The sequence below is a fragment of the Pristiophorus japonicus genome, chromosome 3, assembly GCF_044704955.1.
Source record: "Pristiophorus japonicus isolate sPriJap1 chromosome 3, sPriJap1.hap1, whole genome shotgun sequence".
Taxonomy (NCBI): Eukaryota; Metazoa; Chordata; class Chondrichthyes; family Pristiophoridae; genus Pristiophorus; species Pristiophorus japonicus.
The window spans coordinates 233,085,935-233,106,341 of NC_091979.1; the positions used below are offsets into that span (position 1 = coordinate 233,085,935).

General features: G+C 46.1%; 1 protein-coding gene across 4 annotated transcripts in view; it reads left to right on the forward strand.

The window, feature by feature from the left end:
- The window catches only part of LOC139260166 (prominin-1-A-like), a 243,365-nt gene that overhangs the window by 81,806 nt on the left and 141,152 nt on the right, over window positions 1–20,407 (forward strand). For all 4 annotated transcript variants that reach the window (XM_070876407.1, XM_070876406.1, XM_070876405.1 and 1 more), the window contains 3 exons: window positions 13,687–13,839; window positions 14,883–15,006; window positions 18,922–19,013. In XM_070876407.1, coding sequence (XP_070732508.1) covers window positions 13,687–13,839; window positions 14,883–15,006; window positions 18,922–19,013 — 369 coding nt within the window. The remainder of the gene's footprint in view (window positions 1–13,686; window positions 13,840–14,882; window positions 15,007–18,921; window positions 19,014–20,407) is intronic.

The window sequence follows — 20,407 nt, forward strand, 5'->3', positions numbered from 1 at the left end:
ACTGAACACTGATATACCGCATTACTGTAAATCTCTGATAAATATTACATCCTTCACTGTAACACTGATATACGGAGTTAGATGAAGTCCTTACTACTCGGGGGATCAAGGGTTATGGCGAGAAAGCAGGAAGGGGGTACTGAAGTTTCATGTTCAGCCATGAACTCATTGAATGGCGGTGCAGGCTAGAAGGGCTGAATGGCCTGCTCCTGCACCTATTTTCTATGTTTCTATGTTTCTATACCCCACACCATCTCTGTAAAACTCTGATATAATCCACACCCCTCACTCTAATACTGATATACCCCACACCCCTCACTGTAAAACTGATATACTCCACATTCCTCACTGTAACACTGATATACCCCACACCCTCACTGTAACACTGATATACCCTCCTCCACAGTAACACTCTGATATAGATCACACCCCTCACTGTAACACAAATATACCCCAAACCCCTCACTGTAACACTCTGATATACCCCACATCTCTCACTGTAACACTGATATACCCCACAGTCCTCATGGTAACACTAATATATCCCACACTCCTCACTGTAACACTGATATATCGTTCTCCCCCACAGTAACACTCTGATATATCCCACACTCCTCACTGTAACACTGATATACCCCTCTCCCCCACAGTAACACTCTGATATAGCCCACACCACTCACTGTAACACTGATGTACCCCACACCTGTCACTATAACACTCTGATATATCGCTCACTATAACACTGATATGCCTCACACCGATCATTGTAAATCAGTGATATATGTCACATCCTGCACTGTAACACTGATATACCCACCCTCCCCCACAGTAACACTGTGATATACCCCACACCCCTCACTGTAAAAGTGATATACCCCTTACCCCTCATTGTAACACTCTGACATATCGCTCACTATAACACTGATATACCTCACACCGATCACTGTAAATCTCTGATATATATCACACGCTTCACTGTAACACTGATATACCCCACACTGCTCACTGTAACACTGATATACCCACCCTCCCCCACAGTAACACTCTGATATAACTCACACCCCTCACTTCAACACTGATATATCCCCAACCCACCACAGTAACACCGATATAACCCACACCACTCACTCTAACACTGATATACACGACACCCTTCACTGTAACACTAAAATACCCCACACTCCTCACTGAACACTGATATACCCAACAGCCCTCACTGTAACACTGATATATCCTCACCCCCCCATAGTTACACCGATATACCCCACACCACTCACTCTAACACTGATATACCCTGCACACTTCACTGTAACACTGATATATCTCACACCCCTCATTGTAACAGTGATATACCCCACACCACTCACTTTAATACTGATATATCCCACACCCCTCACTGTAACACTAATATATCCCCCCCACTGACCCACAGTAACACTCTGATATATTCCACACCTCTCACTGTAACACTCTGATATACCCCACACCCCTCACTGTCACACTGATATACCCCACACCCCTCACTGTAACACTGATATACCCCACACCCCTCACTGTAACATTGATATACCCCACACTCCTCGCTGCAACACTGATATACCTCAGAATCCTCACTGTAACACTGATATATCCACCTCCCCACAGCAACACTGATTTACCCACACCCCTCACTGTAACACTGACATACCCTACACCTCTCACTGTAACACTGATATACTCCACGCTCTTCACTGTAACACTGATAAATCCCACACCCCTCACCGTAACATTGATATATCCCACACTCCTCACTGTAACGCTGATATACCCCACACTCCTCACTGTAACACTGATATACTGAACACCCCTCACTGTAATACTGATATACACCACACCCCTCACTGTAACACTCTGATACACCCCTCAGTGTAACACTGATATATCCCACACCCTTCACTGTAACTCTCTGATTTCGATCACACCCTTCACTGTAACACTGATATACCCCACACTCCTCACTGTAACACTGATATACCCCACACCCATCACTTTAACACTCATATACCCCACACCACTCACTGTAACACTGATATACCCCAAACCCCTCACTGTAACACTCTGATATATCCCACACCTCTCACTGTAATACTGATATACCCCACAGTCCTCACGGTAACACTGATATAGCCCACACTCCTCACTGTTACACTGATGTACCCCACACCTGTCACTATAACACACTGATATACACAACACCCCTCACAGTAACATGCTCTGATATACCCCACACCTCTTACTGTAACACTGATATACCCCACACCCCTCACTGTAAAAGTGATATACCCCTTACCCCTCACTGTAACACTCTGACATATCGCTCACTATAACACTGATATACCTCACACCGATCACTGTAAATCTCTGATATATATCACACCCTTCACTGTAACACTGATATACCCACCCTCCCCCACAGTAACACTCTGATATACCCCACACCCCTCACTGTAAAAGTGATATACCCCTTACCCCTCACTGTAACACTCTGACATATCGCTCACTATAATACTGATATACCTCACACCGATCACTGTAAATCTCTGATATATATCACACCCTTCACTGTAACACTGATATACCCATCCTCCCCCACAGTAACACTCAGATATAACTCACACCCCTCACTGTAACACTGATATATCCCCACCCCCCACATAACACCGATATACCCCACACCACTCACTCTAACACTGATATACACGACACCCTTCACTGTAACACTAAAATACCCCACACTCCCACAGTAACACCGATATACCCCACACCATTCACTCTAACACTGATATACCCTGCACCCTTCACTGTAACACTGATATATCTCACACCCCTCATTGAAACATTGATATACCCGACACCACTCACTGTAATACTGATATATCCCACACCCCTCACTGTAACACTGATATACCCCACACCCCTCACTGTAACACTGATATATCCCCCCCACTGACCCACAGTAACACTCTGATATATTCCACACCTCTCACTGTAACACTCTGATATACCCCACACCCCTCACTGTCACACTGATATACCCCACACCCCTCACTGTAACACTGATATAGCCCACATCACTCACTGTAACACTGATATACCCCACATCCATCACTGTAACACTGATATATCCCCCACCCCCACAGCAACACTGATATACCCCACACCCCACACTGTAACACTAACATACCCTACACCCGTCACTGTAACACTGATATATCCCCCCCCCCACCGCCCCATAGCAACACTGATAAATATACACCACACTACTGACTGTAACACTGATATACCCAACAATCCTCACTGTAACATCCTGATATACCCCACGCCCCTCACTGTAACATTGATAAAACCCACACCCCTCACTGTAACATTGATATACCCCACACCCCTCGCTGTAACACTGATATACCTCAGAATCATCACTGTAACACTCATATATCCACCTCCCCACAGCAACACTGATTTACCCACACCCCTCACTGTAACACTGTCATACCCTACACCTCTCACTGTAACACTGATATACTCCACGCTCTTCACTGCAACACTGATAAACCCCACACCCCTCACCGTAACATTGATATACCCCACATTCCTCACTGTAACACTGATATACACCACACCCCTCACTGTAACACTCTGATACACCCTCAGTGTAACACTGATATACCCCACACCCTTCACTGTAACTCTCTGATTTCGATCACACCCTTCACTGTAACACTGATATACCCCACACTCCTCACTGTAACACTGATATACTCCACACCAATCACTTTAACACTCATATACCCCACACCGCTCACTGTAACACTCTGATATATCCCACACCTCTCACTGTAATACTGATATACCCCACAGTCCTCACGGTAACACTGATATAGCCCACACTCCTCACTGTTACACTGATGTACCCCACACCTGTCACTATAACACACTGATATACACAACACCCCTCACAGTAACATGCTCTGATATACCCCACACCTCTTACTGTAACACTGATATACCCCACACCCCTCACTGTAAAAGTGATATACCCCTTACCCCTCACTGTAACACTCTGACATATCGCTCACTATAACACTGATATACCTCACACCGATCACTGTAAATCTCTGATATATATCACACCCTTCACTGTAACACTGATATACCCACCCTCCCCCACAGTAACACTCTGATATACCCCACACCCCTCACTGTAAAAGTGATATACCCCTTACCCCTCACTGTAACACTCTTACATATCGCTCACTATAATACTGATATACCTCACACCGATCACTGTAAATCTCTGATATATATCACACCCTTCACTGTAACACTGATATACCCATCCTCCCCCACAGTAACACTCAGATATAACTCACACCCCTCACTGTAACACTGATATATCCCCACCCCCCACATAACACCGATATACCCCACACCACTCACTCTAACACTGATATACACGACACCCTTCACTGTAACACTAAAATACCCCACACTCCCACAGTAACACCGATATACCCCACACCATTCACTCTAACACTGATATACCCTGCACCCTTCACTGTAACACTGATATATCTCACACCCCTCATTGAAACATTGATATACCCGACACCACTCACTGTAATACTGATATATTCCACACCTCTCACTGTAACACTCTGATATACCCCACACCCCTCACTGTCACACTGATATACCCCACACCCCTCACTGTAACACTGATATACCCCACATCACTCACTGTAACACTGATATACCCCACATCCATCACTGTAACACTGATATATCCCCCACCCCCACAGCAACACTGATATACCCCACACCCCACACTGTAACACTAACATACCCTACACCCGTCACTGTAACACTGATATATCCCCCCCCCCACCGCCCCATAGCAACACTGATAAATATACACCACACTACTGACTGTAACACTGATATACCCAACAATCCTCACTGTAACATCCTGATATACCCCACGCCCCTCACTGTAACATTGATAAAACCCACACCCCTCACTGTAACATTGATATACCCCACACCCCTCGCTGTAACACTGATATACCTCAGAATCATCACTGTAACACTCATATATCCACCTCCCCACAGCAACACTGATTTACCCACACCCCTCACTGTAACACTGTCATACCCTACACCTCTCACTGTAACACTGATATACTCCACGCTCTTCACTGCAACACTGATAAACCCCACACCCCTCACCGTAACATTGATATACCCCACATTCCTCACTGTAACACTGATATACACCACACCCCTCACTGTAACACTCTGATACACCCTCAGTGTAACACTGATATACCCCACACCCTTCACTGTAACTCTCTGATTTCGATCACACCCTTCACTGTAACACTGATATACCCCACACTCCTCACTGTAACACTGATATACTCCACACCAATCACTTTAACACTCATATACCCCACACCGCTCACTGTAACACTCTGATATATCCCACACCTCTCACTGTAATACTGATATACCCCACAGTCCTCACGGTAACACTGATATAGCCCACACTCCTCACTGTAACACTGATGTACCCCACACCTGTCACTATATCACACTGATATACCCAACACCTCTCAGAGTAACATGCTCTGATATACCCCACACCTCTTACTGTAACACTGATATACCCCTTACCCCTCACTGTAACACTCTGACATATCGCTCACTATAACACTGATATACCTCACACCAATCACTGTAAATCTCTGATATATATCACACCCTTCACTGTAACACTGATATACCCACCCTCCCCCACAGTAACACTCAGATATAACTCACACCCCTCAGTGTAACACTGATATATCCCCAGCCCCCCACATAACACCGATATACCCCACACCACTCACTCTAACACTGATATACACGACACCCTTCACTGTAACACTAAAATACCCCACACTCCACACTGAACACTGATATACCCAACAGCCCTCACTGTAACACTGATATATCCTCACCCCCCCCACAGTAACACCGATATACCCCACACCACTCACTCTAACACTGATATACCCTGCACCCTTCACTGTAACACTGATATATCTCACACCCCTCATTGTAACATTGATATACCCCACACCACTCACTGTAATACTGATATATCCCACACCCCTCACTGTAACACTGATATTTCCCACACCCCTCTCTGTAACACTGATATACCCCACACTCCTCACTGAACACTGATATACCCCACATCATCACTGTAAGACTGATATATCACACAGCTCTCACTGTAACACTCATATTCACAACATCCCTCACCGTAAAACTCTGATATAACCCACACCCCTCACTCTAACACTGACATATCCCACACCCCTCAATGCAACACTGATAAACCATCCCCGGCAACCCCACAGTGACACTGATATAGCCCATACCCATCAATGTAACACTGATATAACGCAAACTCCTCACATTAACACTGATATACCACACAATCCTCACTGTAACACCCTGATATACACCACACCCCTCACTGCAACACTCTGATATACCGCTCACTGTAACACTGTTATACCCCACAGCCTTCACTGTAACTCTCTGATATCGATCACACCCTTCACTATAACACTCTGATATATCCCACACCCCTCACTGTCACACTGATATACCCCACACCCCTCACTGTAACACTGATATACCCCACAACCCTCACTGTAACACTGATGTACCCCTCACTGTAACATTGATATACCCCACACCCTTCACTGTAACTCTCTGATAAAGATCACACCCTTCACTGTAACACTGATATATCCCACACCCGTGACTGTAACACTGATATACTCCACACTCCTCACTGTAACACTGATATATCCCTCCCCCCCACAGAAACACTCTGAAATATCCCACAGCCCTTAATGTAACACACTGATATACCCCACACCCCTCACTGTAACACTCTGATGTACCCCATACACCTCACTGTAACACTGATATACCCCACACCCTTCACTGTAACACTGATATAACCCACACTCCTCACTGTAACACTGATATACCCCACACTCCTCGCTTTAATACTGATATACCCCACATCACTCACTGTAACACTGATATATCCCTCCGCCCCACAGTAACACTCTGATATATCCCACACCCTCACTGTAACACTGATATACCCCACAATCATAAGAACATAAGAACATGAGAATTAGGAACAGGAGTAGGCCATCTAGCCCCTCGAGCCTGCTCCGCCATTCAACAAGATCATGGCTGATCTGGCCGTGGACTCAGCTCCACTTACCTGCCCGCTCCCCATAACCCTTAATTCCCTTATTGGTTAAAAATCTATCTATCAGTGATTTGAATACATTCAATGAGCTAGCCTCAACTGCTTCCTTGGGCAGAGAATTCCACAGATTCACAACCCTCTGGGAGAAGAAATTCCTTCTCAACTCGGTTTTAAATTGGCTCCCCCGTAGTTTGAGGCTGTGTCCCCTAGTTCTCGTCTCCCCGACCAGTGGAAACAACCTCTCTGCCTCTATCTTGTCTATCCCTTTCATTATTTTAAATGTTTCTATAAGATCACCCCTCATCCTTCTGAACTCCAATGAGTAAAGACCCAGTCTACTCAATCTATCATCATAAGGTAACCCCCTTATCTACGGAATCAGCCGAGTGAATCGTCTCTGTATCCCCTCCAAAACTAGTATATCCTTCCTTAAATAAGGTGACCAAAACTGCGCGCAGTACTCCAGGTGCGGCCTCTCCAATACCCTGTACAGTTGCAGCAGGACCTCCCTGCTTTTGTACTCCATCCCTCTCGCAATGAAGGCCAACATTCCATTTGCCTTCCTGATTACCTGCTGCACCTGCAAACTAACTTTTTGAGATTCATGCGCAAGGATCCCCAGGTCCCTCTGCACCGCAGCATGCTGTAATTTCTTCCCATTCAAATAATATTCCCTTTTACTGTTTTTTTTTCCAAGGTGGATGACCTCACATTTTCCGACATTGTATTCCATCTGCCAAACCTTAGCCCATTCGCTTAACCTATCTAAATCTCTTTGCAGCCTCTCTGTGTCCTCTACACAACCCGCTTTCCCACTAATCTTTGTGTCATCTGCAAATTTTGTTACACTACACTCTGTCCCCTCTTCCAGATCATCTATGTATATTGTAAACAGTTGTGGTCCCAGCACCGATCCCTGTGGCACACCACTAACCACTGATTGCCAACCTGAAAAGGACCCATTTATCCCGACTCTCTGCTTTCTGTTAGTTAGTCAATTCTCTATCCATGCTATACATTTCCTCTGATTCCGCGTACGTTTATCTTCTGCAGTAACCTTTTGTATGTCACTCCCCACTGTAAAACTGATATACCCCGCACGCCTCACTATAACATTCTGATATATCCCACACCCCTCACTGTAACACTCTGATATACCCATTACCCCTAACTGTAACACTGATATACTCCACACCCTTCAGTGTAACACTGATATACCCCACACTCCTCACTGTAACACTGATATATCCCACACCCCTCACTATAACATTCTAATATACCCAATACCCCTCATAATAACACTCTGATATACCCCACACCCCTCACAGTAACATTGATATACACCGCACCCCTCACTGTAACACTGATATACCCCACACCCCTCACTGTAACACACTGATATACCCCACACCCCTCACGGTAACATTCTGATATACCCCATACATCTCACTGTAACACTGATATACCCCATACCCTTCACGGTAACACTGATTTTCTCCCACACACCTCACTGTAACACTGATATATCCCACACCCCTCACTGTTACACTGATATATCCCGCCCCCCACCTATAGTAACACTGTGATATAGATCACACCCCTCACTGTAAAACTTGTACACCGCACACCCCTCACTGTAACGCTGATATACCCACCTCCCCAAAAGTAACACTCTGATATAGATCACACCCCTCACTGTAATACTGATATACCCCACACCTCTCACTGTAACACAATGATATATCCCACACCCTTCACTGTAACACTCTGTTATACCTCACACCCTCAATGTAACACTCTGATATACCCCAAACACCTCACTATAACATTCTGATATACACCACACCCCTCACATTAACTCACTGATATACCCCACACCCCTCATAGTAACATGCTCTGATATAGCCCACGCCCCTCACTGTAACACTGATATACCCCACACCCCTCACTGTAACACTGATATACCCCACACCCCTCACTGTAACACTCTGACATACCTCTCACTGTAACACTGATATACCTCACACCCTTCACTGTAACTCTCTGATATAGATCTCACCCTTCACTGTAACACTGAAATATCCCACACCCCTCACTGTAACACTGATATACCCCACACTCCTCACTGTAATACTGATATACCACACACCCCTCACTGTAACACTGATATACCCCGCACGCCTCCCTGTAACATTGATATATCCCACGCCCCTCACTGTAACACTGATATATCCCACACCCCTCACTATAACATTCTAATATACCCAATACCCCTCACAATAACACTCTGATATATCCCACACCCCTCACTGTAACACTGATATACCCCACACCCCTCACTGTAACACACTGATATACCCCACACCCCTCACGGTAACATTCTGATATACCCCACACCCTTCAGTGTAACATTGATATGCCCCATACCCCTCACTGTAACACACTGATATATCCCACACCCCTCACTGAAACACTCTGATATCCCCCATACACATCAGTGTAACACTGATATACCCCACACCTCCACAGTAACATGCTCTGATATACTCCACATCCCTCACTGTAACACTGATATAACCCACACCACTTACTGTAACACTCTGATACATCCCTCACGGTGACATTGATATATCCCCTCCCCCCACAGTAACACTCTGATACAGATCACACCACTCACTGTAATACTGATATACCCTGCATCCTTCACTGTAACACTGATATATCCCACACACTCACTGTAACACTAAAATACCCCACAACCCTCCCTGTAACACTCTGATATACGCCACATCCCTCACTGTAACACAGATATACCCCACACCACTCAATGTAACACTGCTATACCACACCCATCACTGTAACTCTCTGATATACCCCACAGCCCTCACTGTAACACTGATTTTCCCCACACCCCTCACTGTAACATTGATATACCCCACACTCCTCACTGTAATACTGATATACCCCACACTCTTCACTGTAACACACTGATATACCACACACCCTTCACTGTAACACTGAAATACCACACAACCCTCCCTGTAACATTCTGATATATGCCACACCCCTCACTGTAACACAGATATACCCCACACCACTCAATGTAACACTGCTATACCACACCCATCACTGTAACTCTCTGATATACCCCACAGCCCTCACTGTAACACTGATTTTCCCCACACCCCTCACTGTAACATTGCTATACCCCACATTCCTCACTGTAATACTGATATACCCCACACCTCTCACTGTAACACACTGATATACCTCACACCCCTCACTGTAACACTCTAATATAGATCACACACCTCACTGTAACACTGATATACCCCACACTCCCCACTGTAACACTGATATACCCCACACCCCTTACTGTCACACTTATATACCCCACACCCCTCACTATAACACACTGATATACCCCACACCCCTCGCTGTAACACTCTGATATACCCATTACCCCTAACTGTAACACTGATATACCCCACACCCCTTACTGTCACACTTATATACCCCACACCCCTCACTATAACACACTGATATACCCCACACCCCTCGCTGTAACACTCTGATATTCCCATTACCCCTAACTGTAACACTGATATACCCCACACCTCTCACTATAACATTCTGATATACCCCACACCCCTCACAATAACACTCTGATATACCCCACACCCCTCACTGTAACACTCTAATATAGATCACACACCTCACTGTAACACTGATATACCCCACACTCCCCACTGTAACACTGATATATCCCACACCCCTTACTGTCACACTTATATACCCCACTCCCCTCACTATAACACACTGATATACCCCACACCCCTCACTGTAACACTCTGATATACCCATTACCCCTAACTGTAACACTGATATACCCCACATCCTTCAGTATAACATTGATATACCACACACTCCTCGCTGTAACACTCTGATATACCCCACACCCCTCATTATAACATTCTGATATACCCCACACTCCTCACAATAACACTCTGATATACCCCACACCCCTTACTGTAACATTGATATATCCTGCACCCCTCACTGTAACACTGATATATCCCTTCCCCCACAGTAACATTCTGATAAATCCCACACCCCTCACTGTAACACACTTATATACCCCACACTCCCCACTGTAACACTGATATACCCCATACTCCTCACTGTGACAATGATATACCCCACACCCCTCACTGTAACACACTGATATACCTCACACCCTCAATGTAACACTCTGATATACCCCAAACGCCTCACTATAGCATTCTGATATACACCACATCCTTCACAGTAACATGCTCTGATATACCCCACGCCCCTCAAATGTAATACTGATATACCCCACACCCCTCACTGAAACAATGATATATCCCTCCCCCCCTCCCACAGTAACACTCTGATATATCCCACACCCCTCACTGTAACACACTGATATACCCCACGCCCCTCACTGTAACACTCTGATATTGATCACACCCCTCACTTTAACACTGAAAAACACCATACCCCTGGCTTTAACACAGATATATCCCACACCCCTCAGTGAAACACTCTGATATCCCCCATACACATCACTGTAACACTGATAGACCCCACACCCTTCACTGTAACACTGATATATCCCACACTCCTCACTGTAACACTGATATACCCCACACCCCTTACCATAACACTCTGATATACCCCGCACCCTCCACAGTAACATGCTCTGCTATACCCCACACACCTCACTGTAACACTGATATACCTCACACTCCTCACTGTAACACTGATATACTCCACAACCCTCATTGTAACACTGATATATCCCCCCCGCCACACGGTAACACTCTGATATAGATCACACCCCTCACTTTAACACTGATCTACCCCACACGCCTCACTGAAACACTCTGATATCCCTCATACACATCACTGTATCACTGATATATCCCACACCCCTTACTGTAACACTCTGATATACCTCACACCCTCACTGTAACACTCTGATATACCCCACACCCCTCACTGTCACATTCTTAAACACCCCGCACCCCTCTGTAACACACTGATATACCTCACACCCCTCACTGTAACACATTGAGATACCCTACATCCCTCACTGTAACACTAATATTCCCCACATCCCTCATGGTAACACTCTCTGATATACTCAACATCCCTCTCTCTAATACACTGATATACCCCATACCCCTCATTCTAACACTCTCTGATATTTGTCACAACCTTCACTGTAACACTCTGTGATATACCCCACACTCCTCGCTATACTACCTGATATATCCCACACCCCTCACTGTAACATAGAATAGAATCATAGAATCATAGAAATTTATAGCACAGATGGAGGCTATTTGGTCCATTGTGTCTGTGCTGGCCGAAAAAGAGCTATCCAGCCTAATCCCACTTTCCAGCTCTCGGTCCGTAGCCCTGTAACTCATGACACTTCAAGTGCACATCCAAAAATACATTTTAGATGCAATGAGGGGTTCTGCCCCTACCACCCTTTCAGATAGTGAATTCCAGACCCCCACTATCCTCTATGTGAAAAAAGTTCTTCTCAACTCCCATGTAATCCTTCTACCAATTACTTTAAATCTATGTTCCATGGTTATTGGCATCTCTGCTAAGGGAAATAGTTTATTTCTATCCACTCTATCTAGGCTCCTCATAATTTTATATACCTCAATTGTATTTCCCCTCAGCCTCCTCTGTTCCAAAAAAACCAACCCTAGCCTATCCAATCTTTCCCTGTAGCTAAAATTCTCAATTCCTGGCAACATCCTCATGAAGGATCCTGGTCTTGTTGCCAACTTTAGCATGGTACAGAATCTGCCCACCACTGGTCCCTATTTCTGTAACCACTTCCAGCCCCACAATCCTCTGAGATCTCTGCGCTTCTCCAATTCTGGCCTCTTGCGCATCCTTGATTTTCATCGCTCCACCATTGGCGGCTGTGCCTTCAGCTGGCTGGGCTCCAAGCTCTGGAATTCCCCCCCCCCCCCCCAAGCCTCTCTGTCTCTCTCTCCTCCTTTAAGACACTCCTTAAAACCTACCTCTTTGTCCAAGTTTTTGGTCATCTGTCCTAATATTCTCTTCTGTTGAGTGTCAAATTTTGGTTGATAACGCTCTTGTGAAGTGCCTTGGGAAGTTTTACTACATTAAAGTCCGTAACACTCTGTGATATACCCCACACCTTACTGTAATATAGGGATTTATCCCACACCCCTCACTGTATATCTCTGATATTCCACATCCTTCCTAGATTTTAGATGGCTGTTTGGATTGCAGTTTATGAATTTCCTGATTGTGTTGGATGACTCTGTCCTGTTATTCCCGTATTTTAGGTGGATAGTTGGAACCGTGCTGGCCTGTATAATTCTCCTGGTTGTGGCGTGCAATTACCTGGGGCTTCTCCTGGGAGCAGCCTGTCTCAAACCCAACGTGAATCCCACCAAACGATCCTTGCTGTCCCACTGCGGCGGGAATCTCTTCATGGCGTAAGAAGCAATGGAACCTTTTCTATTTATATTGTATATTGTATTTTGTGATTGTACCTGCAGTAGTAGTTTGTGAACTGGAACTTGCTTTTATAAAGCACCTTTTACAACTTCAAGACCTCCCACAGTGCTTCATAGCCAATGAAGCTCTATTGACGTGTAGGCAACTGCAGAATCTAATTTGTGCACAGCAAGATCCAATAGACAGCAATGAGATAAATGGTCAGATAATTTTTTTTTTAATTGATGGTTGGCTGAGGGATAAATATTGGCCCAGGACACCAGAGAGAACTCCCCTGCTCTTCTTCGAAATAGTGCCCACAGGATCTTTTATGTCCACCTGAGAGGGCAGACAGGACAGACTTGGTTTAACGTCTCACCTGATTTGCCAGCAAGGGCCACATCCCGAGATTGAATGAGGTGCAGTCCGATTGGCAGGAGATGTAACAGAATAGTCCCAGGGTTACTCATCCTTTCTCCCTTCCTGTTGCTATCATGGGGTCTTCAATCCCATACAGATTCTGAGCCCACCTTTGACAATTTCCTTTCAGGCTGTATGTAGTCACTGTTTAAATGCAGAAGAAGTAGTTGTTTTAATTGTGTTTACCTCAGATACACCAATAAAGTTGTTTTGCTATAAATGGGTGATATAGTCCTTCATAACAATGACCTTTCACCTCCAGGGCCCAGATTCCAATCCACCCTCAACTGCTGGAGTGCATATTGTGTCTCTGCTGGTTGTGACGGCCAGAAGTGACATGAGTTTTGGCCAGTCTCATCACAGTCACGAGACCCACACCACAGAACAGGCCAACATTGAGCACAATCAGCGGCCTTGATCAAGGAGGCCACGAAGATTGTTGCTGTGAGAAATTAAATGGACATGCTGGGACAGTAGAGACACTCTTCATTGGTTACAGTTAAGGCATGCAGTTGGGAAAATGTAGAGGGAGCGTTACCCAAACCCATGACAGGCCTGCCCTGGGAGTGTTTGATCAAACTCTGTGGATTTTACTCACCAACACCTTACTGTGTTCCAACAGGGGAATCGGCTTCAGTTTCATCTTCTCTTGGCTTTTGATGCTCCTTGTCTTTATCATGTTTTTCGTGGGTGGCAATCTATACTCGCTGGTTTGTAAACCCTGGTATAATGATGAATTCTTTAAGGTAAAACCCTTGTGCATTTCTGTCTGTTGATAGTATTCTTATTAGAAATCAGCAAACTAGCTGGCGAGGGCCACCTGAAGTAATAGGTCTTGTCTCTGTGTACTAGTGGTGGCTATTATCCTGCAGGCATTTTGCTTTAATCTTTCACTGTCTCAATCCCGCATCATCTGTTTGCTACTTGTAGTCCATTTCCAATCTTTTACTGTGTCTATCTCTCCATTTCCAATCCTTCACTACCTCTATCCCTCCATCTCCAATCCTTCACTACCTCTATCCCTCCATCTCCAATCCTTCACTACCTCTATCCCTCCATCTCCAATCCCTCACTACTTCCATCCCTCCATTTCCAATCCTTCATTTTCTCTATCCCTCCATCTCTAAACCTTCACAACCTCTACCCTCCATCACCAATCCTTCATTTTCTCTATCCCTCCATCTCCAGTCCTCCACTACCTCTATCCCTCCATCTCCAATCCTTCACTACCTCTATCCCTTCATCCCTAATCCTTCAGTACCTCTATCCCTCCATCTCCATCCAATCCTTCACTGGCTCAATCTCTTCAACAAATACAATTTGTAGATAAATACCACCTTTAACATAGTAAAATGTCCCAAGGCACTTCACAGGTAAGTTCTCAGACAAAAATTGACACCGAGCCAAAGAAGGAGACATGAGAAGAGGTGGGTCAAAAGCTTGGTCAAAGAGGTCAGTTTTAAGGAGCATTTTAAAGGTGGAAGGCTTAGGGAGAGAATTCCAGAGCTTGGGGCCTAGGCTGCCGAAGGCACGGCCGCCAAAGGCTTCTACCCATCCTGGGGCAGAGTAGAGGGAGCTTTACTCTGTATCTAGCTGTATATTCAACCTTGGAGTGCTTGATGCTGACACTGGGTGCTTGAAATGGAACCTTCACAAGCACTAATCTCGCTCACCCTGATAAGCACAATAACAAATTGAAATCAAAAAAGGGTCAAAGAAAATTAGAAGTTCCCAAGAATTGTGCCAAAGTCTTATTTTTGGACTTGGGAGAAAGTGATAATGTTACTCATTATACCAGATGTAGGGTCGTACTGATAGAAGTTTAAAAAATCTAAATAAAAGCAGGATATTCCGGAAGTAAACAGCTACACACCACGGGTTTGATGAAATGGCAACACCTGAACTGTTAACCTGTCTTCGCTTTTCAATAGTGGCAGACCCGCTATTTATTTCTAGCATTTCTTGCTTATATTTCATAGTGCTGTACCAATGTGCATCAACCGTTGAATTTAGTGGGAAGGTAAAATAATGCACTCATAGAATGATACAACACAAAAGGAGGCCATTCGGCCCATCGTGTCTGTGCTGGTTCTTTTGAAAGAGCTGTTCAATTAGTCTCCCACCCCGCCCCCCCCCCCCCCCCCACCCCACCACACCCCTGCTAATTTTTCCTTTTCAAATATTTATCCAATTCCCTTTTGAGAGTTATTATTGAATCTGCTTCCACCGTCCTTTCAGGCAGCGCGTTCCAGATTACAACTCGCTGCGTAAAAAAATGTTTCCTCATGTCATAGAAACATAGAAACATAGAAAATAGGTGCATTTGGCCCTTCGAGCCTGCACCACCATTTAATAAGATCATGGCTGATCATTCACCTCAGTACCCCTTTCCTGCTTTCTCTCCATACCCCTTGATCCCTTTAGCCATAAGGGCCATATCCAACTCCCTCTTGAATGGCATCAACAACTCTCTGCGGAAGAGAATTCCACAGGTTAACAACTCTCTGAGTGAAGAAGTTCCTCCTCATCTCGGTCCTAAATGGCTTACCCCTTATCCTTAGACTGTGACCCTGGTTCTGGACTCCCCCAACATCGGGAACATTCTTCCCATATCTAACCTGTCCAGTCCCGTCAGAATTTTATATGTTTCTACGAGATCCCCTCTCATTCTTCTAAACTCCAGTGAATACAGGCCCAGTCGATCCAGTCTCTCCTCATATGTCAGTCCTGCCATCCCGGGAATCAGTCTGGTGAACCTTCGCTGCACTTCCTCAATAGCAAGAACGACCTTCCTCAGATTAGGAGACCAAAACTGAACACAATATTCCAGGTGAGGACTCACCAAGGCCCTGTGCAGCTGCAGTAAGAACTCCCTGCTCCTATACACACATCCCCTAGCTATGAAGGCCAACATGCCATTTGCTTTCTTCGCCGCCTGCTGTACCTGCATGCCAAACTTCAATGACTGATGTACCATGACACCCAGGTCTCGTTGCACCTCCCTTTTCCTAATATGCCGCCATTCAGATAATATTCTGCCTTCATGTTTTTGCCACCAAAGTGGATAACCTCACATTTAACCACATTATACTGCATCTGCCATGCATTTGCCCACTCACCTAACCTGTCCAAGTCACCCTGCAACCTCTTAGCATCCTCCTCACAGCTCACCCCGCCACCCAGCTTAGTGTCATCTGCAAACTTGGAGATATTACCCTCAATTCCTTCATCTAAATCATTGATGTATATTGTAAATAGCTGGGGTCCCAGCACTGAGCCCTGCGGCACCCCACTAGTCACTGCCTGCCAATCTGAAAAGGACCCATTTATCCCGACTCTCTGCTTCCTGTCTGCCAACCAGTTCTCTATCCACGTCAATACATTACCCCCAATAGCATGTGCTTTAATTTTGCTAAACCAATCTCTTGTGGGGGACCTTGTCAAAAGCCTTTTGAAAATCCAAATACACCACATCCACTGGTTCTCCCTTGTCCACTCTACTAGTTACATCCTCAAAAAATTCCAGAAGATTTGTCAAGCATGATTTCCCTTTCATAAATCCATGCTGACTTGGACCGATCCTGTCACTGCTTTCCAAATGCGCTGCTATTTCATCTTTAATAATTGATTTCAACATTTTCTCCACTATTGATGTCAGGCTAACTGGCCTATAATTCCCCGTTTTCTCTCTCCCTTCTTTCTTAAAAAGTGGTGTTACATTAGCTACCCTCCAGTCCATAGGAACTGATCCAGAATTGATAGACTGTAGGAAAATGATCACCAATGGATCCACTATTTCTATGGCCACTTCCTTAAGTACTCTGGGATGCAGACTATCAGGCCCTGGGGATTTATCGGCTAATGTAAAATCGGCGATGTCAGATTGGCCACTTGTTGTACACCTCGCCTGATTTGCATTGATTTCAATATAACGGGCTTAGGCTATCACCAAAATGTACTACTCCCCTCCTCCCTACGTCTCACCTCATATAAGATTCTGAGGGGGCTTGACAGGGTAGATGCAGAGAGGATATTTCCCCTCATGGGGGAATCTAGAACTAGGGGGCATAGATTCAGAATAAGGGGTTACCCATTTAAAATGGAAATGAGGAGGAATTTCTTCTCTCAGAGGGTTGTGAATCTGTAGAATTCTCTGCCCCAGACAGCTGTGGAGGCTGGGTCATTGAATATATTTAAGGTGGAGATAGACAGATTTTTGAATGATATGGGAGTCAAGGGTTATGGGGAGAGGGCAAGGAAGTGGAGTTGAAGCCAAGATCAGATCAGCCATGATCTTATTGAATGGCGGAGCAGGCTTGAGGGGCCAAATGGCTGACTCTTGCTCCTATTTCTTATGTTCTCATGTAGTACCTCGCTCTTGCCACAAGGTGACAGCGTGCACAAACCCAAAACACAGAGAGCAGCCCATCAATCTCAAGGAGCTGACTCACAGGGGTGGGGGGACGGAGAGGCATCCTACCATCAGAAAGGGACAGGACAGTCAGAAACAAATCAGTCTTTATATCTTGCTGCGTTCTGCACAGTGTGTAGGAGATGGTTTTGAGATGGGCACAAGCGCATGATGCTGGGGAGTGAGATGTACCCCTTTCGCCTTGTACTGAAACTATCTGATACATCTATGCTCTTGCTTTGTGCTGTAGATAATCGAAACCTCGGGGCTGATCACTGATTTCAACTTGGCACAGTCCCTCGGATTGAAGAATACCAACCTAAGCATTGACAGCGTTTACAAGTGAGTGAAAACTTCAACACTCCTCCAAAATTAACAATGGGATCAAATACCGCTCATCTGAACCATTTCCCCACCTACCATAAACAGTGGTGCTTCTGGGGTTAATAAGGAGTATAGGGCACCGATCAGATTACAGCATTCTCCGCTCAGCACTCCCTGCGATGTTGCTCCCTTGCTGGGAGCAGGGGATCATGGAATATCCACTTTTGTGTGAAGTTCACAATCGTTCTCCCTGTGCCGAGCTGAATTGACTTAATGCCCCATCTCCGACTCGAATTCATTCTTCCCAGGAACTCAAAACTGTGGCCCTCCTCGCCTCCCTCAGTCTCCCCTCAAACTGAGGCCCTCCTCGCCTCCCTCAGTCTCCCATCGAACTGTGGCCCTCCTCGCCTCCCTCAGTCTCCCCTCAAACTGTGGCCCTCCTCGCCTCCCTCAGTCTCCCCTCAAACTGTGGCCCTCCTCGCCTCCCTCAATCTCCCCTCAAACTGTGACCCTCCTCACCTCCCTCAATCTCCCCTCAAACTGTGGCCCTCCTCGCCTCCCTCAATCTCCCCTCAAACTGTGGCCCTCCTCGCCTCCCTCAGTCTCCCCTCAAACTGTGACCCTCCTCACCTCCCTCAATCTCCCCTCAAACTGTGGCCCTCCTCACCTCCCTCAATCTCCCCTCAAACTGTGGCCCTCCTCGCCTTCCTCAATCTCCCCTCAAACTGTGGCCCTCCTCGCCTCCCTCAATCTCCCCTCAAACTGTGACCCTCCTCACCTCCCTCAGTCTCCCCTCAAACTGTGGCCCTCCTCACCTCCCTCAGTCTCCCCTCAAACTGTGGCCCTCCTCACCTCCCTCAATCTCCTCTCAAACTGTGGCCCTCCTCGCCTCCCTCAGTCTCCCCTCAAACTGTGACCCTCCTCACCTCCCTCAGTCTCCCCTCAAACTGTGGCCCTCTTCACCGCCCTCAATCTCCCCTCAAACTGTGGCCCTCCTCACCTCCCTCAGTCTCCCCTCAAACTGTGGCCCTCCTCACCTCCCTCAGTCTCCCTCAAACTGTGGCCCTCCTCACCTCCCTCAGTCTCCCCTCAAAGTGTGGCCCTCCTTACCTCCCTCAGTCTCCCCTCAAACTGTGGCCCTCCTCACCTCCCTCAATCTCCCCTCAAACTCTGGCCCTCCTCACCTCCCTCAATCTCCCCTCAAACTGTGGCCCTCCTCACCTCCCTCAGTCTCCCCTCAAACTGTGGCCCTCCTCACCTCCCTCAATCTCCCCTCAATCTGTGGCCCTCCTCACCGCCCTCAGTCTCCCCTCAAAGTGTGGCCCTCCTCACCTCCCTCAGTCTCCCCTCAATCTGTGACCCTCCTCACCTCCCTCAGTCTCCCCTCAAAGTGTGGCCCTCCTCACCTCCCT